The 27,776-nt window shown below is 44.9% G+C and overlaps 1 protein-coding gene across 1 annotated transcript in view; it reads right to left on the bottom strand.

Moving 5' to 3' along the window:
• Positions 1-27,776, bottom strand: part of LOC115314577 (monocarboxylate transporter 7) — an 80,732-nt gene that overhangs the window by 17,472 nt on the left and 35,484 nt on the right. The window contains exon 2 of the mRNA XM_042291024.1: positions 940-1,254. Coding sequence (XP_042146958.1) covers positions 940-1,150 — 211 coding nt within the window. The 5' untranslated portion in view covers positions 1,151-1,254. The remainder of the gene's footprint in view (positions 1-939; positions 1,255-27,776) is intronic.

Genomic DNA, 27,776 nt, shown 5'->3' on the forward strand with positions numbered 1-27,776 from the left:
GATGTTTATCTATATATGCTTCTGTAATTCGAGAGAAGCAAAAAATTCTTTAGTATTTGCTCTATGTATCTGTATAAAGCGAAATCAAGTATTGGTACGCTTACTATCGTTTGAGCATATAGGAGCCAGCAGCCGCGGAAAACAAATAGCAGATGAAAACGGTCGAGCGGCACAGAAGCGTAAGAACTAATCACCATACTTTTATATATAAGATCCGTTAATAAAATTAATTATAACATGTAGACTTCAGTCGGCAGTCTGGAGTGACTAGAGTGACAAACTGGCCATAGCTCGCGTTAGGTATCAAATTGTCCTTTGCTAATAAAACAGCCGGACATCCTTCAACCTTCGATACCGTGCAACATTCAAACATTACTTACTTGGGTTGTGGTTGGCTTACTCATAACTAGCTGCAAATTAGATCCTGCAAAAATGATATGTGGGGCCCACCGATGTCGCAGTCTACAGTTAAAAAAAATATATAGTATTTACTCACCTGCAAGGCACTTTGGAGAGCCAATCGCTTCAATCTACGGAGGATAAAATTATATTTAACCCTAAAGAAGCAGTCCCCTTTATGACACAGAGCATGATGTTCCACCCTGCCCAGTGCCAAAACGCAGACTGCTTGTTTTAGGTATAAACCCATTTTCAGCCTCAACATTTGCCGACTTCCTTCCGTATATTGCAGCGATTGCCTCTCTAAAGTGCTTTGCAGGAAAAGTAGGCGTTGCAGATTTGTTTCGAGTGTATGCAATTAAATTTTAGAGATATACGTTTTTCGTTTAAAGAGTTCAATCGTTTTCTCCCTTTCAAAATTCAGTCTGTTGGTGAAACGACGCTGAAATTTATATTTTTCTACTCATTTTGTAGCTGCCTATCCTGAGAACGTAAAAGCGAAGAACCCGTTTAACGAATGCCTTTAAAGATCTATCCTACCGGCTAAGTTGAGCAGGGAGTCGGGTAGCGTGACCGGCCAGGACGCCTCTTCGCGCGTGGTTCCGAACGTGTCGATGATGCCGTAGTAGAGGACACCAGAAGAGCACAGGCCGGACATGGCGAGGAAAAGCACCCAGCTGCAAAGCGCTGCCGTGATCCAACTCCAGCGACCGTCCAATCCGTAAACAGGGTCCGCCTTGAGGGGCCCCATGGTCCGGATGGCAGGGCGTTCAGCACAGCCAGGTGTACGTCTTCGCAATGTAAAAGCCGCTTACCAGCCGAAGGAACAATGCTTAGGCACCATCGATTACCACTCTGTAAGAAAACCAAAGATATGTTTTATTATTCTGTATAATACCCTCAAGCTACTTGAGATTAAAATGGGGTATAAAACGTACTCAATCCATGCAAAACTTTAATAACGCACGTATTACACAGAACATAAACTTATTGGGTGCTATGCATTTCACGCAATAAGTACAAGTGAATTAAGAAATAATATTGTGTTTTTAGGAATGAAATCTTGATACAAACGAGATCTGTTACTCACAGAAATGGCTACGTTTTAGTTGCGATCTGTACGTAAGGATTCTTATACCGATCAGGAAAAATGTTTTTTTTTTTTTTTGTTACATACAGAAGAATTGAAATGATAAATATCATAAAACAAGCACAAGAAAAATATATTCTGCTCGAAAACGAGTATGGGGATACATAACTATGCAACAAAGACTCAGACTCAAATATTAGAATAACGATTTAGAAACATAAAGCGAGCCGAGCAATTTCCCATGAACTCCAATAGAAAGATAAGTTTGAAACCATCATAGATGGATGGTGCTCGCCATGGCTTTGTGCTTACTACCGCTGCGTACAGAAAGAAAGCCAGTGTGATGGGTACTTGTTGTAGGCAAGATTTATGTTCCTTAAAGTATGGTCAGCGTTGTTAGTTAAACGTTGGATATGGAAATTATTTGTTATACTATGAGCTATGGCGAGGTCGATATGTATTTAAGACGCTAAACCCTTTAAAAATATTGTAATTTTAAAAAGATTTGACTTTCTCAAGGGGGTACCCATGTACTGTACATTGGTATTTTCTAGAACTAAGCTTTATCGAGGAGCGGTGACATATCATGTTCTTAATATCAGATTACAGCATACATGGCTCGCGGTTTCTAATGTATTAGCTAAATAATTTTACTGTGCATATCTTCAATGGATACAAGATACGCTAAGCTAGGTAAATATTATATATATATATTTAACAATAAAGTACTAAACTTAAAGAACGTCAGTGTTAACAAAGGCGTACACATTGTCAGTTTCCCTTATATATGTACAAAGTGAGATAAGTTAATAAAAAAACCTCTACTGAAGCTAATGTGTTATGAAAAAAAGAAGACATACGGAGCTTCTTAAATACAGGAACTTATAAATAATCCATTAAGATTATTTGAGAAATTTACAAATATACAGTGCATTTGGAAACCATGGTTAATGGTGGTATAAGAACTGTAGGTAAAGAAACGAATCTGAATTCTACATAATGATGATGGCTATCAAGATTCAAATTGACCTGGACTAAAAAAAGCTTTACAGGAGCAGTTTCTTGTAAAGATGGGAGAAACCTGCACGCTAAAGGAGCATAAAAACGTGTGAATAAAAAGTAGTTCAAATTGACTAAACAAACTTCATCAGCACATCCACCCTCCACACATTTGATAAAGCATCGGGCTAACTGGTTTGTTAGCGGCGTTTCTTAAGAATATAGATAGTCACGCCGTCGGGATTTTAAAGAATTTAGACGTAGTTGAAAACTACCAGAATACCTATATCAGTCTCTTCATTTAAACAATCAGGATGCTTGTATTTCTATTATGATTTAGCTTTAAAGCTAATTCATTTGATTGTGAAGGAGCGGCTACATAACAACTCCTTCACATCTTACAAATTAGAAACCATCAGCAGAAATCTGCCTACGCAAATTCTGAGCAACATTTAAGAGACCAAAGCAACGCGTCAAAGGAGTGGCAGATATTTAATTAATCGTGGTTCAGGTGCAGCACACGCTTTAGGGTATCTGCCCACAAGCTGTAACCAAAGGAACATTCCCGACTACTTATAATGCTTTCCAGGGTTTTCTGGGGAGGATTTAAGCAACTGGTTGAAATTCCAGGCTTTGTCACGTTGTACAACCACTGAGACTACTTGAAGCGATTTTGTGATGAAACGTTTTTCGGGTTTTCTAATTATCAAAATGGCGGGCTAAAACATTTTAGACAACAACCAAAAAAAGAGTGCACTTTTAAATGCGTCTTGGCATTGAACACAGCATATGTCACGCAATAAAATGCGGAGGTGTGTACATTCCTTCGAACCACGCGAGCCTTCAGAAACATTCACGGTTTGAACCGAGTGCACGACAAGACTGAAAGGATAAGTTGTGACCCAAAGCTATCCATAGTATGTGGTGAGGTAGAGAAGGCCAACCGAAACATTTTGCATCACATCAGTCACAACTTTCAAGCAATGCCCCTAATTGGCCAACATCGTCGTCAGAGCACCGAATTAAACTCTCTTGTAGGGGGTGGCAGCAAGATTTGTTCAAAGCGTTTCTCAGAAACGAACGCAGTATTCCCCGCTTTAGTGCCTTGGGATGGCAACTATCGTAAGGCAACACATGCTTAGGTGCATCTTTTTTATATCTCTTGGGTTTGAAAAGCTTTTTATATCTTAAAATCGAAGACCACCTGTTACACAAAATTCAGCAATGTGGAACAATTTGTGCGTTCGTTTTCATAAAAGAAATAAAATTGTGAACAATTCATGCGCAAGCGAGACGCTACGTAGCTGCAAATACAAGTAACAAATGCGGAGGACAATATGCATTCTCATTTGAAACGCCAGAGCCAGGCAGTCAAAAAAATATTAAAAAACAAAAATCAACTGAACAATTTTTTCAAAGTAGTACGGTTTCACATTATAAAAGCGGGGACTGCGGTTAAACCGTAAGGGTATTCTACTTCTCAAAAAGGTCTTATTTCAGATATAAAATTAATATGTTTGTTTGGAAATGGCACTTATTTAAAGCATGTTCAATAAAATATTCGAACAAACTGCTAAAGTAAACAAATAAAAATAAAAATAATAATATGTGTGCTTCTTTTACCAATTGTTCAAAAGTCTCTAATTTGCTCATATTTACGGGCGGCACATATTACGCTCGAAACCGAACATATTGATACCATATACAGGCTCTGACATTTCGAGAAACGCAACGCGAGGCGATTTCCGAACATTTTATCACAACTACGCAGCCAATAGGATAGCCGGATCAACCGATGACAGCAGGGAAACACGAAGCGTGGTCATAATGGCACACGCCCAGAGTTTTATAAGCGGTCAGTAGCTACAGAGTTCAATCATGTGACTGTTTCTATTCAGATTTGAGTCTTCACATCGTACTTTGACTTTTGTGTCACCGCCGTCCTGCTCCCCTTACTAAAATGGCTTCCGTACTTCAATTGGCGCTTCCCATTTCCTGTCACACATACCGGAGGTTTAGGCGAATACTTTCAAAGATCCCTCCAAATACGGTGGTTGCGGGAAAAAGAAGCTATTTTTGAGTCCAAACTGCTAGCCATGCGGAACGTCAGGGATTACGAGAAACGCGCTATGTAAGAACATAATTATCTTGAAATCACTAGCGTTTTACTTTCTAAAATTACACTTATGGCCAAAATTAAACATAAAATTAAACATATATTAAACAAAATAAACTTGCTGAGCGTCATCTGAATTCCCCAATCAATCAATTCTAGGAAGACTTAGAGCAAGCGTGGAACGTTACGCTGTACTAATAGCGAGTTTTAGTAGACCGTGTTTCCCGTTCCGCTAAGCCCCTCCGCTACCCGGAACTCTACAGCCAAGGCCATCGGCGCGCAGGCGCAGTGGCGGTTTCTTCGTAGCGGAGGGCTAGCGGAGCGGGAAACACGGTCTACTAAAACTCCCTAATATTACCACTATAGTGCAGCGGGCGCGAGGCTTGCGATGTGAAAACGCGGCTCACAAAGATACCATCCGCGTTTTCGCGTCGACAGCCTTAATTCCGCCTGCTGCACGAGTGAAAAATATAGCGCACCCTCACGTTTCACGCCTGCTTTAAAGGGATACTACAACGAAATTTTGGCGCTCATTTTATAGTCTATATGTGTTCAAAGGAGCAGTATCACATCGGACACACCAATATCTTGGTAAAAAAGACACGAAAAGAAAATTTAAAATGAATTAAACGATTAGCAAAGAGCACCTGGTGGATGTCGCTAACGGCTCGTTTGTAATGCCAGTCTAGGAACCTTGAGAGGTAGTGACGGTTATTGTCTCGCCTCCGGCCATGACGAGAGATGAGGGGAAGGAGGAACTCCCCTCTTCCCGAGAATGCCTTTTGTGTGTCGCAGAAGTCGCTATTGTCCCCCTACAAGATTATAGAAGACTAACCCGTCACTCAAAATTCGTACAAAAGCAGCCGCTTCGGTGGCTGGAACGACTAGGCCATCCTCTCGACGTCCGCGTCGCCGTAGCTTTGCTCGTCCCGAGACGAACAACGTCACGATTGCGTCGGACGTCACGTGCTCTAAGCTGGGCCTTCTCCGAGCGCTTGCCAGAGTGGGCCGTTTATAACAAAAAATACAGCCACCAGGCTTAAAATACAAACGCACGATTGTCATTCACGGATATTGTGGATCATATTCAACCTATATTTGAACACGACGGATATATTTCAAATTTTGTTGAAGTATCCCTTTAAAGGCGCCTTCACACCGGCGATGTGCCAGCCAGGAACGGACCCAAAACTCCGTTTTTTTTTTTTTTGTTTTTTTTGTTTTTTTTTTGAGGGGGGGGGGGGGGGAGATTGATAAGGACGGCACGTCTTTGATACGCGCCGCTCTGAAGTACTTGCTCGGAGGCTGACGGGCTAGCCTCAATGTCTCCTTTGCAGGCTTTCTTTTTTTTCTTCTGACAGTCATTCAACTAACCTTTTAAAGTAGCATAAACAGGACTCCTGTTGCGCCTTTTGTTTTAGCCGCCGCAGAACCACACTGCGCCGACGGCCCCTATAGATCTGCGCCGCTGCGCCGACTTATTGGCTCCAAGCCGTGCTTTGAAACCGCCGCCGCGGAATTCGGTTTTGGTTGAAGCGACGGAGTGGTTCTCCAAGTTCCGAGTACAAGTGTGCCTGAGGGTGAGACCTACCTTATTTTGAACCCTCGTCCATGAGTACCGAGCCTTCTACCACCTGACAGGCCGGTAGTCCGTTTTATTTCGGAGGGGTCCACCCATGTCAAATTGCCCTCCGAGAAGGGGGAAGGGGTGGGGGGGGGGGGGGGGGCGGCGACCGCCTCCGTCGCCCCCTTCCCTTTCTTAGATCCGCCCCTGTGTGCAGCCCTCGCGCGATAACTTTCATCGCAAATTCGACCATCGCGGAAAACAGCGACGCGTTTCGAGCAGCCGCTAGCTGACCCGACTCTTTTGCGATTCGGTCGAGGCTGAGCCAATCGGCGGCGTACCGAGCGGGAGCTTTCCAGCAGCAACTTCCTCATCGCGCGTGCCAGTGTGACCACCTGATTTCTTTTTTTTTTTTTTCTCTTTTGCGATGCGATTTATTCGCATTGCGCGAGTGCTGCACATTGCCAATGTGAACGCGCCTTAAAGCGCCGTTCGCAGACTTGCAACCGAGCAGGACCGAGAAAGACAAGATCGGTTTTTAAAGGGCAACTCCGTTTCATTTTTGCAAGTGAGAAAACTACGCAGCCCTCTTCAGTATCATCTAGGAAGACCCCATGTCAAATATTACGATCGAATTCCGCCTGCATATTTAATAAACTGGGCCAGCAAACTTTCAAATGAGCCAAGTCGCCGAAATCTAACTCTAGCCTGCGACGTGAGGCGCAATCAACACCGCAGTCAACACCGCGGAGTTGGTGTAGCCAACATTGAGGCACTACGTCAGAGTCATGTCAACGTCAATGTCACGTTTTGTTTGTTTTTACTTTTCAGAACAAAATGAAAAGACGACGTCATGATTTATTCTCCCGGTGTTGGCTGAACAGTGTCCGCGTGATCACTGTATAACACGGATGCACTAGTTTGCGATGCCCTGTGCGCTTCTTGGAGCTGAGAGCTGGGAGCTGGGAGCAGTATGTTCCGTGTCGCCGCTGTTGTAGATCGAGAATGACGTTTTGTTTACGATACGAGCGCGGGGTGCATCTCCAATGCCTAGCTGCGATGCTAGGCATTGGAGCCAATTAGCCGCCTCGGTGGCTCCGAGGCGAGAGCGCCGGCTTACGGATCCCCAGGTGGCGGGTTCGAATCCCGACCGAGGTGCCCGCAATATGACGGAGGCTTATTGCGGAGAAGGCGCCGTGTAACCGAGCTTTCGGTTGCACGTCAAAAGATCCCCAGGTGGTCAAAATTAATCCTCAGTCCTCCGCTGGGGCGTGCCAGATGCCCGTCGTTGGTTTGGCACGTAAAACCCCCAAATTTGACTTTTTAGCTGCGATGCCCATGGCGTAAGATCCATAGGCTCACGATGCTGTGTTCCTGCCTGCTCCACACGAAAGTGCGCACACAAGTTTCCACACGAAAGTGCGCATTTGAATGTCTAGACGGACATCCCCTGCCGGTGGAACTCTGGGAAGCCGTTGTCGCCGATTCGCAGGACAATGGTATGTTGTGATTGCTAATGCTCATGACACTAACTAATTTGCTGCTACAAGCTAAATAGAAACACGTGCGTAAAAATATCAGTTGCGCTGTGAAACCAAATGATTGAGCACTGAAGCATACTTAACACGGCATTCATAATCTCTGCTCACTATTTCGCTATTTACAACGAACGTGTAGTTTGCCAGTACAGCTCCATAAAGGCACACAATTCAGGCTACTAAAGCAGGGGACACATGCGCGGTGAAACGACCAGCGCGTCGGTGGCACTACGCGCCAGCCGTTTCCCAGTGAGCGAGTATATAAGTCTTGCGCCTGCAGAGACAAGGCGCGATGGCTCGGCAATTTTCAAGAAAATAAATGCTCACTTGAAAGTTTATGTGCTACACTCTAAGAAAAAGGGGGGCGCGACTTACCGCCGAATTCACAAACCTCACTCAAACTACACTCAAACTGAAGGGCCCCTCCACTTCCTCGAGGAAGGCGTGAAGGCCGGCGCTGGCCAATCGTGAGGACGGATCCGCCGTCGCGATTGGCCAGCGCCGGCCCTCGCGCCTTCCTCGAGGAAGTGGAGGGGCCCTTCAGTTTGAGTGTAGTTTGAGGGAGGTTTCTGAATTCGGCGGTTAGTCCCCAAAGGGAGCAAGTGCGTTGCCACAACCGTTAGTCCCCTCGGGGACTAACGGGAAGGGGAGTAACAGTTGCGCCCCTCTCGCATTAGCACCGTTGGGACTAACTGTTACACCGTTTCAGTTGCACCTCGAGGACCAACTGTTAGGCCCTTGCACTTGGACCCCTGGGTCTAAACGTTCCGCCCTTGGATTTAGAACCCTGGGACTAAAGGTTCATCCTTCACATTTGGCCCCGAGCCACAAGTCTCCAAAACCAAATTGTGTATTTCAGGTTAAACGTAGCTTTATTGCCTCGTAGGTACACATCCCATTTAAGGATGACTGAAGTCGAAGTTCCTGAGCGGTAGACTTCACGATAAGGCCAAATTCCGAAGAGTGTACTTGCGTCGACGATGGCTTGAACACTGGGACGGCTGTCCAAACCGGTCGTGGTCCAAGCACCGTTTATTGGGGCACCTGCAGCTTCTTGCCTGTTTGCGAGGAATTTGGATTATTAGCAACATAGGCAACGTGAAATACCCGATTGCTCAACAAAAGTATGAGATATAAGGTATAACACACACATATTAAAATAATAAATAGGCTACAAAAGTGCTACAATGGTTCACATCTAACATGCGATCTGTTGACAGCAGACCAGCGCACTATTATATTTTTAGTAGACCGTTCGCTGTGAATACAGACCCAGCGTGTGCGTGCTCAAACTATGCTTCAAAGTGACGGAACGAGCTCCCGCCATCAACGCGAAAGTCTGTACAATCGAATAAATGTCTCCATTAAGGCCGGTTTTCACACGCAGCGGAGCGCTGAAGTAGCGCTGCTCATGTGTTGTGAGCTGCTTTTCGTCTGCCATGAGCAACACTTTTGACGGTGCGATACAAAGCTGGTGAAAGCGCCCGTCAGCACGCGCTTAGAGCTAGGTCAGCGCTATGGTTGTAGCTCTCTGCTGCATGTGTGAACAGGCCTTTATGGTAAAGCGATCCTGCCAGGGTCTGCAAAACACAAAAAATAAGCCATCGGTAGAACTGGCGTTTTGCTCGATACGATTGAATATCAGGTCTCTGAGCTGCGTTACAAAATAAGCAACCATGGTGCCAAAAAGAATAGAGCATGGTGCGTGCTTTGGAAGCTAGAGAACGCGCTCAAAATAAAACACTTTCTGAAGCCGCAGTTAATGAATATACCATAAACAGAAATACTTTGACATACCTTAATCGAGTTCCCTTGTCTTGTGATTTCAGAACAGATCAAGTGCAGTGTTGCAGCACCGCGAATCCAAACCGGATCCCGCAATGATCGGAGACGACCAGCTTCTAGTCCTGACGAAGGCTATACTAAAAACAGGTCCTTTTCATACAAAGACCCCTTTCCATTTTCCCGACGGACCCTCTCTGCCCCATCTGCCCGACCCCCCGCGTGAGCGAGGAATGCGGGGTAGGGGGTTGGTGGGAGCGGGAAGGGAAATCTCTTTTCCCCGAAAATCTCTCTTCCCCCTTTCACTACACACGACACACGGACACACCAATGCCCGAAGGACGGGAGAAGGTCGAAGGTCGCCATTTTCAACACGCCAGTCAAGTGACGTACAAGCAAGCACGTTTTTTTTTCTCTCTCTCTCTTTCTTTTCAGTTTTCTCGGGGGCCTTTTTTTTTAGTTCGCATTTGTTTTGTATTAGCAGGGTGTTGCCTTGGATGGCGTCCGGGCGCGGTTCGTTCTTCGTTGTTCATCTGGAATGTTATCTGAAACTTCGACGACGATGGCATGCAGGCGTCTGGATACTGCCCCTGAATGTGCTTTTTGAGGGGAACGTGCCTTGCATCAAGTGTGCCGTTGCGGATTTTGAGTTCAACATTGGACTACAAAGAAAGGTTGGTTACGGGGAGACGCAGAGACGAGGCTCGACCTGCTCTCAGTAGCTCAGTTTTAGCGAATGAAGTGACCATTTATTCTGACTGCGAGACTCCGGTGTTGAAAGCGCGTCTTCTACAAACTCTTAAGTTTCATTTAAGAAAAAAAAAGTGTTAGTATTTGGAGCTGTTGCGTTTGGATTAATGCACATTTTTTGCGCGAAGGCAAATTACGTGAATGGGACTTGTGAAATGTCAACAGATCATTTTTGACGAGATAGTTTGGTGAAGTAGAGTCAACACATTCGTTAACTCGCATTCGTACAACGCGCGAAGCTCTACCATCTAATGTCTGATCGTTCGTGGCACATTAAACAAATTCGCCAGTTTCGTCCGAGTTTTGTCAACGCTTTCAGCCGTGCTGGGCAGAGTCTCGCCGATCTTCAAGGCAAGTCAAATATGACCCGTCCTCCTGGCGAACATTTCGTTTGCCTTCGGGGACTAAATCCTACAAATGCACCCTGTCTGAGGGGGACTAATGGCTGCTTTTTCTCGCGCACGCCTATCGGTTAGCCCCAGTCGAGCGCAGTTAGTCCCCAGCTTGTGCGCACGGTACCTAGCTTGAACCAGATGGTCCTTACGGGGAGCAACTGGAAGTTCAGAGGACCAAATGCTGCCGTTAGTCCCTTGAGGCCAACTTTTTTCTTAGAGTGTAGACCTACGAAGGGCATCTGGCATGCCCCTGCGGAGGCCTGCTGATTATTTTGGACCTCCTGGGGGTCCTGCGACATGTAACCGAAATCTCGGTTACACGGCTCCTTCGTGGCAATAAGCCCGTGTCAAATTGTGGTACTTCCGTCGAGATTTAACCCGCCAACTGGAGATGCGCAGGTTGAGCTTATATTCTAAAACATTTTGTGGTGTTAAAAAAAAAAAAAAGTGAAAGCCGCTTACAACTCCCTGTAACGCCGAATTGGAGCGCAGCTCTTGAGGAGGAGGAGGGAAGGGCGCTGGGGGGGGGGGGGTTAGACTAACCAGGGGGGGGGGTTACGTGATGTTGTCACCGGCATCCACATCAGTGATGACATGATGATGTCATCACTGACGTCACTGATGACGTCATTAGTGACGTCACTGATGACTTCACCAGTGATGATGACGATGACGATGCGAATGTCGGTGACGTCATCAGTGACGTCGCTGACGACGTCATCAGTGATGACGATGACGATGCGAATGCCGGTGACGACATCAATGACGTCACTGATTTCGTCATCAGTGATGATGACGATGACGATGCGGATGTCGGTAACGTCACCGGCATCCACATCGTCATCGTCATCATCACCGATGACGTCACCGGCATCCACATCGTCATCGTCATCATCACTGATGACGTCACCGGCATCCACATCGTCATCATCACTGATGACGTCACCGGCATCCGCATCGTCATCGTCATCATCACTGATGACGTCATCACTGATGACGTCACCGGCATCCACATCGTCATCATCACTGATGTCATCATCACTGATGACGTCACCGGCATCCACATCGTCATCGTCATCATCACTGATGACGTCACCAGCATCCACATCGTCATCGTCATCATCACTTATGACGTCACCGGCATCCGCATCGTCATCGTCATCACTGATGATGACGATGACGATGTGGATGCCGGTGACGTCATCAGTGTCGATGACGTCATCGGGGGGTCACGCGACATCGGCGGGGGTCACGTGACCTCGGGGGTCACGTGACCTCGAGGAGGGGGTCACGTGACCTCAGGGGAGTCACGTGACCTAGAGGAGGGGGTCACGTGACCTCGAGGAGGGGGTCACGTGACCTCAGGGGAGTCACGTGACTTCGGGGGGTCACGTGACCTCGGGGGGGGGTCACGTGCCTCCCCACGAAGTCACGTGACCCCGGTGGGGGGCTCGCGCGGTGCATTATGGGATATTTCCCATGATGCACCGCGCGGTTACGCCGACGGCGACGGCGACGGCGACGGCGACGCCGCTCAAGCCGGAAACGGGCCCTTAAGAGCTGCGCTCTAAAATAGGAGTGCGGTGCACAGCTTTGATCGGCGCTGAAAATCTGCAAGCGCACGGGTGCGTATAGCCGGCTTTGTTGCCAAAAAAGTTCTCCCAGTGTTACGAGCTTACCGTGCATCAATAATGACTTTCTTCTCGCGGTGTCCACATAATGGGGACACTCCCTTTGTGCCAAAAGCCTTGCTGTCACCAAACTTTCGGTGGCTCATTATAGTGGCGTGTAGGGGGAACGGTAATTTGGCACGTCACGTTACACACAGGATAGCTTCGTGGGCTGTGCGATGGTTGTTGTAACTAAGCTCTATTGCGTCAACGTTTTCATGAGGACAAGCGAATGCACTACGCTCTTCACTCTGCTACAGTTCATTTGTTTCATCGGAAATTGGCTGCGGTTCGCTCGTGCATATACATCTGTTGTTTAGTATTCCCCAGCATTTACAAATGCTTCCGAAATATGCGTTTGAGAAAGCTTACTTTTTTAGAACGCAGCTCTTAGGCGTCCCTTTACGGCTTGAGCGGCGTCACCGTCGCCGCCCCTGATGCACCGCGCGGGAGCCTCGTGACGTCACTCGTGACGTCACGAGGGTCCCGCGCGGTGCATTATAGGACATTTCCCATAATGCACCGCGCGGGGAGGAGGAGGGGAGGGGAGGAGGACGAGGGGGAGGGGAGGGCAAGGGGAGGATAGAGGAGGGAGGGAGGAGGAGGAGAGGAGGGGAGCTGCTTGAGGGATGAGGGGAGGAGGGGAAGAGGGGAGGAGGAGAGTGGAGGATGAGGAGGAGGCGGAAGAGGTACACCCTCCCCTCAGTACCCTTCCCTCCTCCTCCTCAAGAGCTGCACTCTAATTCGGCGTTACAGGGTGTTGTAAACGTCTTTCTTTGTTTTTTAGACGCGCAAGCTGTGGCGGCAGTGGTGCAGACGTCATTGGATGTTGTAACGAACTACATTGGCGAAAAGTGAGGAGCAGACGAGACTAGCGCTTTGATCTAAGTTCGCCCGCCGTCGCCTAGAGGATCACGTGACCTGTCGGACCACGTGGTTCGACGTGACGAGGACATGACTCTGACGACACGAGACCAATGTTGCCTGTCGCATCCAAAGTTTCGGTTTCGGTATCTTTTGATGTTTCAACTAAGATTACACAAATATTATTCGACATTTTCCGAATACGCCTCCACAAGAGGCTTAAAAATCTGTCTCGTCTCTCTCTGTCCTACTCGGTTGCAAGTGTGTGAACGCGCTCAAGGCTTCCTCACATTGACTGATTTATGAGTGTGTTCATAAACGTGAGTCATAGGGCTGTTATATCTATTTTTTTTATTAAATATTCGTAGAGGTGGCAACCACACGACAGAACGGACCTTCCTCTTGGAAGATACTTTCTTGTTTTCGTGAGAAAATATCACGTCAGAGAGGAGGTGGAAAAACACGCTTCCTGATTGCGCTTTGACGCAACTTCAAATAACAAATACAAGTTTCTAAACAATTATTATTTGTATGCATACTGCACGAAAACTGGTGTATTAGAGGTAAATAAATTAAATTAATTGTATTTGAGTTTATACACCGTTTCATTTAGCGCTCTCAGGGCGGCGCCATTTTGTTCGACCGCAGCGCCCTCTCCACACATCCGGGAAGTTCAGCAGGTTGGGCGGGGTAAAACGAGAGAGGGCACGCGCCCGATTCCGCTAGCAGACGATAATCCGGGAGGTTGCTGCTCTCCATCTTTGGGCTGTACCGGCGGGCTGCACCGAACATCGAACTCTCGCTGGTAATTGCCGTTGTGAAGTTGTTCGCGTTCTTAGAATATTTATAGCCACTCCACAATCAGCCTATAGCGCTTTGTTGTTTTTTTTGTTTCAGGATCAAATAGTGTATCTTTGTTCTGTTACTTCAATAGCAGTGGAGTCAGTCGGCAGTACTACGCTCAACCACTGCGTCTAATGCGTCAGGAGAGCACATTTTTATTTATTATTCCAGACTTTCACTCACTGTCGCTAAAGACCATTATCAGTACGATCTTTGTATAGTAAAAAAGCTACAGCAACCGGATTTACATTTCACCGGAGGACCGGCAACTCTGAAACAATTTTCCCTTTTCTTTTCTTTTTAATTTGCACGCCGATAACAGCGCAATTAAACCCGTTTAGCTTTTTTTTTTTTCTTTTTTTTTCTTTTTGTTCGAGCATAGCATTACACGATAACTTGCATATTAAGATCCGCGCACCTGCGCTTGAAATTTCCAAGATGACGCGATTTTAAACCGAGTTTGAACGCCAGCCGGATGTTAGGCGGAGGGCATTTTTTTTGTCTCCGCTCTTTTTAGTGAAACGGTCTATATTTCGAGAGAGAAACAAAACATTTAGCCATATTTGGGTGAATTTGAGGGTATATTAAAAGTATGTTTTCGAGCTTAATCTTTTTGGGAAAGAGAGTGTCTAGATCCCCGCGTGGTGACGTAGGCAAGCCGGAGGAGAAACGGCTCCATCCACGCACTACGTCACTTCCTGCCTGGACGGAGCCCGTTTTCCTCCCGTCTTCGTCTACGAGGGAATCAACTTCCGGTCTTGCCCCCCCCCCCCCCCCCCCATTGTTTTGCCATGTTCTCGGCGGCCTTTACTCCTTGCGTTCTCGCCCTGCCCGGAGTGCTGTTCCTGTCTGGATTTCTGCAAGCGAATTTAACTTTCTCTGAAGCGTTTTTCTTTTTACATTTTTACGGTGTTTATTTGTGTGCATATGTAGATCCTGTATATCTAGTTTGTTTGTTTTTTATCCTTTTTTATATTGAAAGTTTTGGTTTTCTTGGTCAAGGAAAATTCAGCAGGTCTACTTTGGCCCTTTGTACATTAGTACGATCAGGCTTCTGACATTCCTCGTGTTTTGGTTGCGGGGGAATCGATGGTGAAATATTTGTTCCAGTATCTCACATCGAATAACCGGGTGGCTGTCGAAATGCGGGTGTTTAGTGGCATTAGGATTAAAACCTTGTTTTCGAAGGTGTCTGACGCCCTGCCCGATTTTGCCGCTGTCATTTTGCAGGTTGGCACATGCCAACACCAGCGTTTGTGCCAGCGCGTACGCTGACAAGTACCGTCGGCTGGCCGCTCAGATCTTGGATGCAATCCGACGGTGCAGATCGACTTTTCTTCCGTCCTTCCGAGGCGGGAGAACAGATTCTTTACGTTGGAGTGTCAGCGCAGTCATCAGGCGTTGAATGATCAGCACAGGGACGTGAACTGGCTCCTGCAGGAGCTCTGCCACAAGAAGGGCTTCGTGTTCATCGGTGATCACGCGGACGAGTGCCGTCGGTGCATCGGCTTTATTTGTCATGGAATGAACCGTTTCTGGAATCTTTTCCCCAGTTTCCTCGATTGAATACTCTCCGTGTGGTTGTTATTACTGGGACTAATGCATGTTTCCCTTCTCTCACAATCTTTGGGCGATTGCGAGCGTGCGCGCAAATCGAGAACGTACGGAGCAGTGGGCTCGCACTTGTCCCCTTCGACGCACATAAGATCCCACTAATACGCCTCGAACCAAGCCAACCACACACACGACGAAGCCTCACCGCCTCGCCTCGGCAGCGATGCACACATGGGCGAAGGCCCCGGGGGCCGCACCCGCACCAAGCGAACCAAACCCGCACCACATGGCTGCACACCCGCACGCCCACACGCACGGATGGCACGCACGCCGCCCACACGTGTGTGACTGCTGGACGACATAACTATACAGATATCTATGGATAATTTTTTTATGATGCATGATATTTGCTATTCGTATTAGAACACAGTGCAAAATTAATAAATTGTCTAAACATTTGTAAGGTCGAGCGATATATTAACTTTAAAACAATAAAATCAAAACTCTTTATTTTTATATCCTATATTTACTTATGAGAAAACACAACATGTACATAAAACATATTGTGTCCTTATATTATAAGTCGCGTGACCCTTTGTTTGGATGGAGCCTTATCTCCTCCCGATTTGGCTACGTCCCCGCGCGTGAATGTAGCCTCAGCCTTTGTGGAAAACACTTCATGTTTCGTGCACTTAAAAAAACATTTCAGGCTTTACAAGATTTCGTTTTATTGTAGTTTTTCTTACACTGTGCCTGAAAGTAAACTCACAATCAAAAAATCACAATTATGCGAAAATTGGAGCCACAATGTAAAACACACACAAAAAAAAGATTTCATCGTACCTCCTTTTTAAATATATCTCATGGAGATTTGAAAACCAGTAATTTTGTATCTGCAAAAACATGTTACAATATTTTGTTTTAAATTACAATAATAAATGTTTAGGCAGGTCTATGTTGCGGTCGATTTTTCGGGGATGAATTCTTTTCTTAACGGCTAGTAGGAGTTGAGCATCGCATGCCAAAGTGGCTGTACGTGGTCATATTAACGTGCAGGCACCACAAAACGATATACAAAAACTGTGATCTGTCTTTTTATTGATGTGGCCGGTATTGCACATAAAGACTGAACTTTGCGGCGCCTCCAGTCCTTATGGTGTTGTACTTGGTTCATTGTTGTATTAATTGCTCTGCCTACATAAAAAAATACAGTGCGATGTTTTTGTTTTTGTTTTTTTTAGTAGTGTGGCTGATATTGCACATTATAAGAGAGCATTGCGGCGCGCTCAGTGCTTAGGGTGTTATACTTGGTTGACTATTTTAGGGCTGGGCGTCGATTAAAACTTTTAACCCGATCAATCGCCACCCTTTATTCAATTAATTGGTCGATTAATCGGTCTTGTTCATTTCCATGCATAATATATAACACAGCAACGCTTTTTTTTTTTTGTGCCTTCGTTGCATATGTGACAAATGGCGCGATATAAATTTTGATATTGAATCAACCTCAATGCGCAGCTGAGAACAGTTCCAAGAGACTCGCACTCTTCCGCTCCCTTCGATGTTATAAAACAACGTGAAAGGCTGCTGCGAAATGCGAGCGCATCGCGTCCCTCGAAGCCAGGGACGGTAGATGCTTTGACAAACGCGATTTTGTGATTTTTTTGTTTCCCTGAGATTTGTGTGACAGTAGGTAGAAAATAAATGCTTATTTGCACTCGATGTTTCCAGCATTTGCTTTTGTTTCGAGCTTATAGCGGTGCTACTTCCTGCAGGCGTGTGTTAGTTCCCCCGACGCTGTATTCAGCGTTACTAGATTACCTCAGTTGTGGAACTCCCGCGGAAGGGGGTACCCCCCCTCCCATCACTGACTTCAATCCGCCTGCCGTCGTTCGAAGCGCCATCTAGAGTTTCGTTTCATAGCTGTGGTTTCCATAGAGCCTGCATAGAGCAGAGGTGAAACGCCATCTAGACGCCGTGCTTCGAAACGTACGTATCCCATAGAATACACTGCAGTTACCAAAGCCGCCGTCCGGCGCGTCGAGCGACGGCAGGCGAGTCGTGGTGAGTGAGGGGGGCTACTGCTCGTGCATACAGCGTCTACGAGCAGTTCCGTAACTGAGCCAATCTAATAGCGTTGGCTGTAGTATACATGGCTCGCATTGACGTCACATCAGTCGCCATTGCGCCTTACCATATGCTCCTGTGCCCGTACCTTCTGCAGCTTACATTTCGCACCACCGAATTTGTTCTTCTCAACAAGGCTTGCCGAGAATAACAAATTCAACTGTGCGAAATGTATGGTGCAGAAGGTACAGGAAAATGTGACTCGTACGAGGCCATATGACGTCACGTACAAGGCATGCACGAATAACCTTCCTTCTAAAAAACCGAGCTTGTACTCAATTAAAACTTGTTGTTGGCCTAGTTGGTTCATGCTGCAGTATAGAGGTTTTTTGCGCGACACAGGGTACAATTACAAGCGAGAAGACACGGACAAGCGGCCTTTAACGGGACACCCTTTGGGGAGTTCTCCCCACGCTCAAACGACTCCCGCTCGGAGGTCGTAAATATCCCGTAGACTTACAAGGATCATTCATGAATTCATTTTACTTCATTTTTTCTAAAGGCTGTAATTTATTTATTTATTTATTTATCTTTACTGCCAGCCGTAGGGCCAGGGCAGGAGTGGTACAAATAGCAAACATAAACAAAAGGTCATATTTACATACACACAAAGAACACGAATAAAAAGGTATAAATTACATGCATACACAAATTCTAGTTCTTTTGCGAATGACATGAGATCTTCGGAATCGACAACACGTGCGGGTAGCTTCTTCCATTCATCTATACACCGAAAAAAAAGAGGAGTACTTAAAACGATCTGTTGAGCACCAATATGGTTGAATGTAACGATTATGTTTTGTTCTATGCTGCATGGGTTCGGAAGTTGTTACGTATTTTGAAACATTTATTCTGCAACATCCATTCAAAATCTAAAAAAAAAGTTTCATTCTGCTTATAGCTAACCTGGTTTGAACAATGCATAGGTTTGGCCGGGGCCTGAGTGCGGAGACATAGTCGGTTGATTTGTAACTATTGAATATAAATCGCACTCCTTTGTTTTGTAGTCTTTCTAGAATATGAACATTTCTAGTGGTAAATGGCTCCCATACAGGGCTCGCATAGTGAATGGTTGGTAAAACCAGACATTTAAAAGCCATTAATTTTACTTCTGGACTCGCATGATCTAGCTGTCTTCTGATCATCCACAGTTTTTGAAATCCTTTTTGAAATACGTGATCGAAATAGCAGTTCCAGTTTAGATCGGAGTTTAAAAACACTCCCAGATATTTATACTCAGTAACTTTATTCAAAAAAGGCCGCTCATGTTATTGTTAAATTCCAGAATTTGTTTTTTACGCGTTATATTCATATAGACAGTTTTCTAAATATTCAGTTCCATCTGCCACTCAGTACACCATTTATCTATTTTGCTCAGATGCCTATTTAGGCTATCTTGATCATGAACAGAGGAAATACTACAATATACTATGGTGTCATCTGCAAAGTTCTTTAAACTTATCGCAGGATCGAATACGTCACTCATGTCACTGATATACAATATAAAAAGGAGCGGTCCAAGCACAGAACCCTGCGGAACACCAGATAACACTGGCAATGAGTTGGTCCTTTCGCCCTGAAGATAAACAAACTGTTCTCTATCCGATAAGTATGCCTCCAACCAATCTACAATTTGACTGTTCTTTAGAATGAGACTAAGTTTATGTAATAACTTCGAATGCGATACGTGATCGAAGGCTTTCGCGAAGTCTAAAAACACGACATCAGTTCGCGAAGTCTAAAGGTTTCGACCCCTTATAAACGCACAATTCCAATAGCCTCCTCATAAATTTTTGTCTAAAAACGAGACCTTCGTTGCCAAATTGCAAAAGATCTGGCGATATAAAAAGAAAGATTCCGATAGAAGCAATAAGCACATTTATAGATTAATCATCGGTCAAACATTTTTCTTCTAGACCCCTCTAAATGTTTGTATGATAATCTAAATTGTTTTAAAGAATATTGGAAGTTCCAGTACAGTCCACATTCGTGGCATTAAAACATGTCAAATTATTTCGATGTTTCTTCACTTTTCAGTTTTTAATCAGTTTCAGAAATTGATTGCACAGATTCAATCTTATTGGACACTCTAAAATGGTAGGGAAACGTGAGATCTTAAACCAAAAGTTCCGAAGAAGGTACTACCATAAAACGTGGGACAAATATGATTATGGGCGCCTAAATCTGCAACCAAACTGGTTCACACAGGCAAAGTATAGCAAGCTAAAATATATCTAGAATATACCCATCATATCAGACACTATAGATTGAGGGTTATGGCAAATGAAACGGTTGGGTTGTTTTGTTAAGCACCAGCTACGGATTTCTACTTCATAGTTATAAGTGGAGTGTTCTTTATGGCATTTTACTTAATATCCGGAATATCATATTCAATAAACTATAGATCCTCTTGGTCACGGGAGGAGGCTATCATTAGATTTCAAATGTATGCATCGATTCGTGCAGATGCATACATACAGAATTTTATTCACTTTGTTTCGTAACATGGTACAATTTTAGTAGTATGGTTTATGGAAGCTCAGCAATCGATTCCACAATACATTGAACATCTGGAAGCAATAAAAAAAGAATTCTAAAAAGTTACATCGTCTTGGCCTTGGTCGTGTCTATGGCAAGTTAGAAGAAAAAAAGCGCGTATTTAATGTTTTGAACGTCGTTTAAGGCATTATTACTCCAAGGCAAAATGAGATTAGATTCCTGGAACTGCCACGATATCCCTAATGAAAAATACACCAGGCCATCCTGGTGTGACATCAGAGAATCCTGGTGGGACACCAGAATATCTGGTGTGCCCACCAGCAATGAGCACACCAGCCTGTTGTGCCCACCAGCAATGCTGGTGTGTCGGGCACACTAGCCTAGTGTGCCCACCAGAAATGCTGGTGTACCCGCACACCAGCCTAGCGGGCACACCAGGAGAGTCTGGTGTCACACCACACGGGCTCATGGGCCCACCAGGCAGCCTGGTGTACACACCACGCAGTTTGATGTGACACCAGAGTCCCTTGGTGTGCCCGCTGGGCAACCCAGTGTGCACACCAGCCTGGTGTGTTTGGCCCACCAGATCGTCTGAAAAGCCCGACCTATATACATGGGCGTACAAACCGGGGGGGGGGGCAAGGCATGTGTTTTGCCCCCTCTGAAACAGCTGCCACTCGATCGGCAGGGCAAACACCGTCCAGCGGTGCCCAAGGGATACCAAGGGCACCGCCCCCCGGCCCTGGGGGGTTCTGGTTGCCCCCCCCCCCCCCCCAACTCAAAAACAAGTTGGCACGCCACTGCCTATATAGTCCGCTGGGTGAATTTGCCAGGCCAGCTGGCACACCGGAAAGATGTTACAACATGCAGGATTTACATCAATTAATCCAATGCCATTCGGTTCAAATTCAAATTCTTTATTTCTTCACTCGGAGAGGGGAGGCAGAGAAAAAAAGCAAATCAGTGTTGCTTGACAAGCCTCTGCCCCCACACAGCAGCAGAGAGAAAATCTAAACATTATTAACATAATTACCAACAAACAATATAGGTATCAAAGATAGCAAAGAAAAAAATAAGCTAAATAATATACACTCACTTCATGCTCTAACTACGCAGAGAAATACTTATGAAAGCTCCCGTAACAAAAACAAAACACACCTCTTTTCGAGTCCCACTCAAAATTTTTGTGTTCAATTCACTGCAACAATTTAAAAGATGCGGTAATGTACATCTCAACATTTGATTGCTATAACTGGTCCTGGAGAGTGGTACTGACGATATATCTGCCCAATGAGTATTGTTTCCTGAACTCAAAGTGAGTGATGGATAGGAATAAATGGTGATGACATAAGGACGTTTTGTATGTTAATTGGTAACTTGCACAATATTGAACTTTTCAAACAATGGTTTCGTATGGCTATCATAGGCATGAGTGTGGCATATTATATGAATCACTTTTTTGGAGAAACTCTATTTGTTGAAGTTTTGTCAGTCATATTTCCCCATACTAAGAAGCAATAGCTATAATGAGCATAAAAAACAGAGTTGTAAACATGTATCATAACGGAGCTGGGAATCATGTGACGATATCTGCATATCTTACCCACACCTGTAGTACATTAAATTTATATAACACCAATGCTTTTATTGTTCTTTATTTTACATTAAGCCTTCTACAAAACTCCTGTGACAATGAGTTCCAGATCAAAATTCAGATCTTGTGAGATCCCTCAAATTTACCAGAAAAAACTTCAATTGATATGAAAGAGTTGCATACAGGTTAATTTTGTCATGAAATCCTTGTTTCGTACAAGCTTTCCAATGGGGCACTAGGCATCACTTTTATGCTCACAATGCCCTTTAATATAGGTGGTTAGCCTATCTTTGAAGCCTTAAGGAATTTGCAACCTCAAGTGACAGATGACCATTTAGGTGGCCGTAGGCAGACATCGCTGCATCCTTTCTGGGGTCGACCTGGCCAGAGACAAGCATTCGGTAAAACACATCGTGACATATGCGACCTGGGATTTTTAGCACTTAATCTTTCTCATAACAATTGGGGACGTGTGAAATGTATGACTCAAGGCACTGTTCAATAAATACACACTGAGAAGAAAAATCGTGTTCAAAAAACAAACAGAGTTGTTCATTTGGGGGAGGATGGCGGCAAATCTGCAAATGAGCTGTTCCAAACCTGCTGACTGATGTTATGAGCTCTTGGCAAACAAATGCAATAGAAGGCCCATCAAAAGAAAAAATGTGCTTCACTTCGCAGTATGTCCCATCACGCATTTTTACATACTTTGAGCAGGTCTTCTCAGGTCGCTTATACTGCGAGCTGTGTATGACAACATTGTTTACGCGAGCTCTTAAGTACTCTGTCAAGGTTGGACAAGATCCCAGTGAATGGACAAACATGTCCTGAATGTGAAATGGAAGCTGAGCCACTATGGGTACTGGACTACCAAGTACACATGTAGAATCCCCCTCAAGCTTTCTTGCTGAAAGCTCATCACATCTTTTCTTTAGGTGACCTGGCATTCTGACAAGGCGTGAAACAGAATTAAGGCTTGTCTCCATTACCAACCTCTCTGCTATCTGCAGAGGCACCCCTTTTGCAGCAGAAATTAACTTCAGCACTGCGCCATTTCCACCTTCAAAAACAAAGTTGGAAGTTGCCCATAACGGGCCTAACATTTCTACACTTCTTGACAGGTGCAACAACTGGTGGACATTAAAGGTTGCTGCAGTTTCACCATAAAGAGCAATCAAGTCTGCCACAAACTGCTCGAGCAGTCTTTGAGCCCTCCTGACATGAGCAACTTGCACTGTTGTCTGAAGAAGCAAGAACACTGATTCGGAAAGCAACCCCAGGTGCGACACATACCTCCAAGGAAGAATGCCCTTAAGGCACGGAAGGGCGTAAAACAACAACCAATATTTCCACTGGGTTGCTTTCCAAAAGGACCGCTCACTGACACTCTTAGGGAGCCTTGTGAATGACAGAGGAGGGCTGATGAGTGCCATGCAGCTGTCCAGGTCGCGGACCCTGTTGCCGATGTACCAAGCAGTGCCTGTTGCTGACAACCATAGCTCCATCAACTGCGGCACAACGCCCTCTAACACGCAATGCATATAATCAGGTGGTACACCCCACACCATGTCCAAGGCACGCAGCTCCGCTACCGGGGACAGTCCTTTTATGCCATCAACAACTGCACTCTTGCCTTGGCGGACCGCAGCTTTCATTGATTGAAGCACAGTCTGATGAGTGCGCTCAAGCATACCATCCTTCTCGAAGGGGTACTTTACAGTGCCTGGAAAAGAAAAAATATGTGTCAAATCAAAAGGTGCACATTCTGCAAAAAGCAACATTAATTTCTCATTAAAATAATGCGAGATACAGTTTTAACAACCAATAAATGGCATTTGTTGCACGTGCGGCTAACCTACTACAGCATTAAAAGGGTGAGGTGAATTGGTCACAGAGGCACACGCCAATGTATCTTCCACTGTACTAATGGTATGCTTTGGGCATGGTGACCAGATTGACGTCACATAAAAACTGCACATAGACATGCATGAAATTATGTCCCTTATGGCAACCTAGCTTCATCCCTAATGAGGATGCAGGTTGTCAGAAGAAGGCTAGCATTAGGCCAGGAGATGCCTCTTGTGTAATTCGGACATGTTGCTGCAGTCCGGTGGTCAAATACACCAAATACCTGAAGTGGTTTCCATGCAGTATCTGAATACAGGGATACAATTTTGCATTGTATTCCTATCAGGCAGTATATATGCATAGTTAACTAAGTACTATACCTTTATTACATGAAATTCTAATAAACAACCCAAGATTTGCAAGTAAATTATTTCAAGAGGTGCATGCCCACGCAACAGGTGATTGACCAAAAGGATAGATTGCACTCTATGCATGTGACATCATTAGTTTCCACTACATACGCTGGGGCTCATGAGCCTCCGAATCTACTGTGTCTGCCTTTTCACTGCTGTCCAGTAGGTGGCTCATGACTTCTCTCTCATTTTGCTCCATATGCATTGACATGATTACATAAAATAAAATATTCAAAAATCTAAAATATGCATTTACTGATATTCCATCTGGCTGTGTTTCATGAGCCGAAACCTTCGGAACGTTACGTGCTGTCATGTGGAATCATCTGGAACGGGGACATGCACAATATAATCACTTATTATTATTATTGTTGTACTACAATGCCAGAATTGTGTGGCAATTAAGGACAAAGAATGTAGAAATGTGCAGGTACAGCAAGCACAAGAATCTCCCTTCAAAGTTCTGTTTGTAATGCCACGCATCACATCATGTCATGGCATCTTTTGTGCACCCTACTAGATGGTGAACAGTCAGTATGACCAAGTTTGGTTTATGACTCTGTTTACTTTGATGACAATTAAATAAGTGTGTCTTCTTAATATGTCATAAAAAATCACTTGCAGTGTAACAACTTACATTCAGTTTTGCTTGAAAGAATAGTTACTGATTTCATATCCTGTACCTTCGATGAGTTTGAATTATAAGGGCCTTTAACATCCTTTTCCTTGATTATTAGTACTATTTGAAACGTCCAAACATTTCTTGAGGGCAACAGATAGTCACACTCTTCGCTGCTATTGTAGCCTCTCAAATTACAACATAACTGCTACATGCATTGATCTACTCTCATGCAACATACCTTCGACAAGGGTCCCCTTCTGGAAACACCAAGAGCAGCCATAGTATCCATTGAACTGTTTCCTGTTGAGGACAGCTGCTCTTGCAGGAGAGTCGACACAGCAGCAGAGTGCAAACACACGTGACCTCACTGTTTGACCTCCATATTCCCACACCAAAGTTCCAACCTTGTTAAGTTCACTCGTGAAACGCCTCAGAAAGAGGTGCATTGGGGGGTGTTCTTTCGCGAACCAGATTGCACTCACTATAATGTGCCTCCATCGCAAGAAGACCGGCAGTTCGTTGATGGTCATTTGGATGGGCCACACGGACGCTTTACTGGACTTGAAGACGGGTGAACCATCGCTGTTGAATGATATTGTGATGTCATAAAGTGCCATGTTGAGCTTGTCACGCATGGCCTTGTACAGGCTGCCATCAGTGATGTCCGAATAAGACTCTGACTGTGCTGACGCTGCTAATCTCGACAAGTTGTCTCCAAGCGCCTGTCCCACGTCCTTCAGCATATGCTCCAGCTTCTTCTTGATATCAAATGTGAGAAAAAAACAACCATTCTTGATTAGGACCTGTGAAGAGTACGTCTTCCCACACTCGCCACATGTGAGAGACGTATTTGCAGAGCTTGACGAACCCAGGTAAAAATGGCATACTTCACAAAAAAAGTTCAGCGTTACCATATTCTTCCTTCTGATTTCCCAGAGCTTCCTGAACGCATATTTTGAGCCTGGCAGAATCACTTCTCCAAAAAGGGTGTTAACAAGCTTCAAAAGCCCATCCACCTGAACCCAGGACAATCCTGCGGAGACGACATAAGTCAGGATGAGCAGTATCGCTTGAACCTTCAGGGTTTCTTGATGGGGAAGTTTTTCTTCCGCATACTTCTTTAGAAACTCGTGCACATCTCCATCCGGATCTGCACAGGCTTCTTCTTGATTAGGTGACGATGGCACTTCATCACCCGATGAGGATTCGTCACCCGATAAGCAGTTATCACTCGATGAGGACTCATCAGCTGATGAGGATGCTTCGCTCATGATTGTTTCCATTTCATCATCTGAAGAGGCATCATGGTCGTCTACTGCAGTAGAAGGGCCACTTCCTGGCCCATCAGACTGAATCTGCAATGGAAAGGAAGCAAAAAGCATTCAAAATATGTTGAAAAAAAAATGCTTTATGATTGAGCACTTTAACACTCTTGTTAGCAATGGGTAAATTAATAAAGTGAGAAAGTATTAATGAAAATCCTGCTCTTCATTATTTGTTATAGCTTCATTATGCATTTTTTTTTTATAAATTGTGTAACAAATATAGATGATCGATATAGGGAAGTGTAACTTCAACAAAAAGCATCTTTGGGGTGTGCATTTGCTATACCACCTAAAGCCGAAACATAACGTGCCAAACAGAAGAGAAACATAAAAACTGCTATGTTTTGTAGGCGGATGCCTTCACCAACTCATTGTTCATAAACGTGTGGGTTTGACCACAGGATCTGTATCAACTGCGCATGCACAGGAGCTCTTTCTAGATGAGCGAAGTGTGTGTACATGAGCACTAAAGACAGCGCCACTGCATCCAAGCTGTCTGCTGGACACATTTTGGTTTTGTGTATTTTGCTTTATTGGCACATTTTGATTATATTTTTGTATCCGTATGCTTAATTACAAGCTAGGTTTAACCAAATGAGCACATAAAAAGTGTCTGCATCCGACATGAAAAAGATAAATGTACCATTGCATGTTTTAAGCAGGTTGTTTTCTCCATTAGTAGCAGCTAGGTTTGAGTCTCCTCTAAATGAGAGATTTTTGTCGCCTGAAATATCAACTTCAGTGCTTTCTAAAATAAAAATAATTTTATGCAGTGAGTTGGTATTTGTCGAGCTCAGCGTATGCCAAACTGTGATGATGCAACCTTCATATTTTATAGAAATATGGAAAAAATCTTAACTCAGTCAAGAGTTATAAATGGCAAGACATGAAATTGAGCCTATTGTAGTTCAGTGTTGTTTTTGTGGGCCATCAGCTAAAGCAGAGAAAGGAAAAAAAGAATGCCATTCTCACGTTTCCCAGTGATACGCGCGCCGTCCGAATCCGCAATTTAAGTTTCAGGCAACTGTTATGTTGCTCTATTTTCTGCTTTCCCTCTCCAAATGGAGAAGTTTGAAGTTCCCGCGCGTTGCCGAGCAGCCAATCCGGCGTGAGCGTCGTTGCTATACTCCGTTTCACCTTCAGTCCGAGCGCAGCGGACGCTAGGAGCCATCCCAGCCAATCCAGCGTGGAGAGAGTGTCATGTGACCTTGAGCTCCCTGCGTCGCTCTGCCCAACCGGCAGGTCACGCGATTTCCTCCCGGCGCTGGATCGGCTGGGACAGCTCGTGGCGTCCACTGCGCTCGGACTGAAGGTGGAACGGAGTATAGGGGGTCCCCCGTGTATGGTCGCTGGATGGCAGACGCTCATGCATACGGCATACGGGCCCTAGCCTAAGTACCTCTACATTTATTAATGAAAACCATAATCTCCGTGAGCGCCGCTGTCAACATTAGGTGCTGAATGCGTCGCACTTTCTGTTCTGTTTGTGTTATCTTGTGATCTGTACACCGGGACTGACTTTTTTTTTTTTTTTGTCTCTCTGTCCTTATAATAGAATTACTAAACATATAAAAATGTCCACTCATGTTACGTGTAACTGCAATAAGTAAGTACACTTGTTTTGTTGCAAAAAAGAAAAAAAAAAAAGAAGAAAGCATTAGTTCAAGGGATAGGGCGTTCTGTTGCAGAACTTGAGGTCTCGGGTTCGAATCCCGGGACGTGATGCTATTAATATTGTTGTGCCCAATATGTATAAATTTTTTTTAAAATAAATTTGCTCGTAT

This window comes from Ixodes scapularis, unplaced genomic scaffold, assembly GCF_016920785.2.
Source record: "Ixodes scapularis isolate PalLabHiFi unplaced genomic scaffold, ASM1692078v2 PGA_scaffold1__304_contigs__length_218370807, whole genome shotgun sequence".
Classification (NCBI taxonomy): Eukaryota; Metazoa; Arthropoda; class Arachnida; order Ixodida; family Ixodidae; genus Ixodes; species Ixodes scapularis.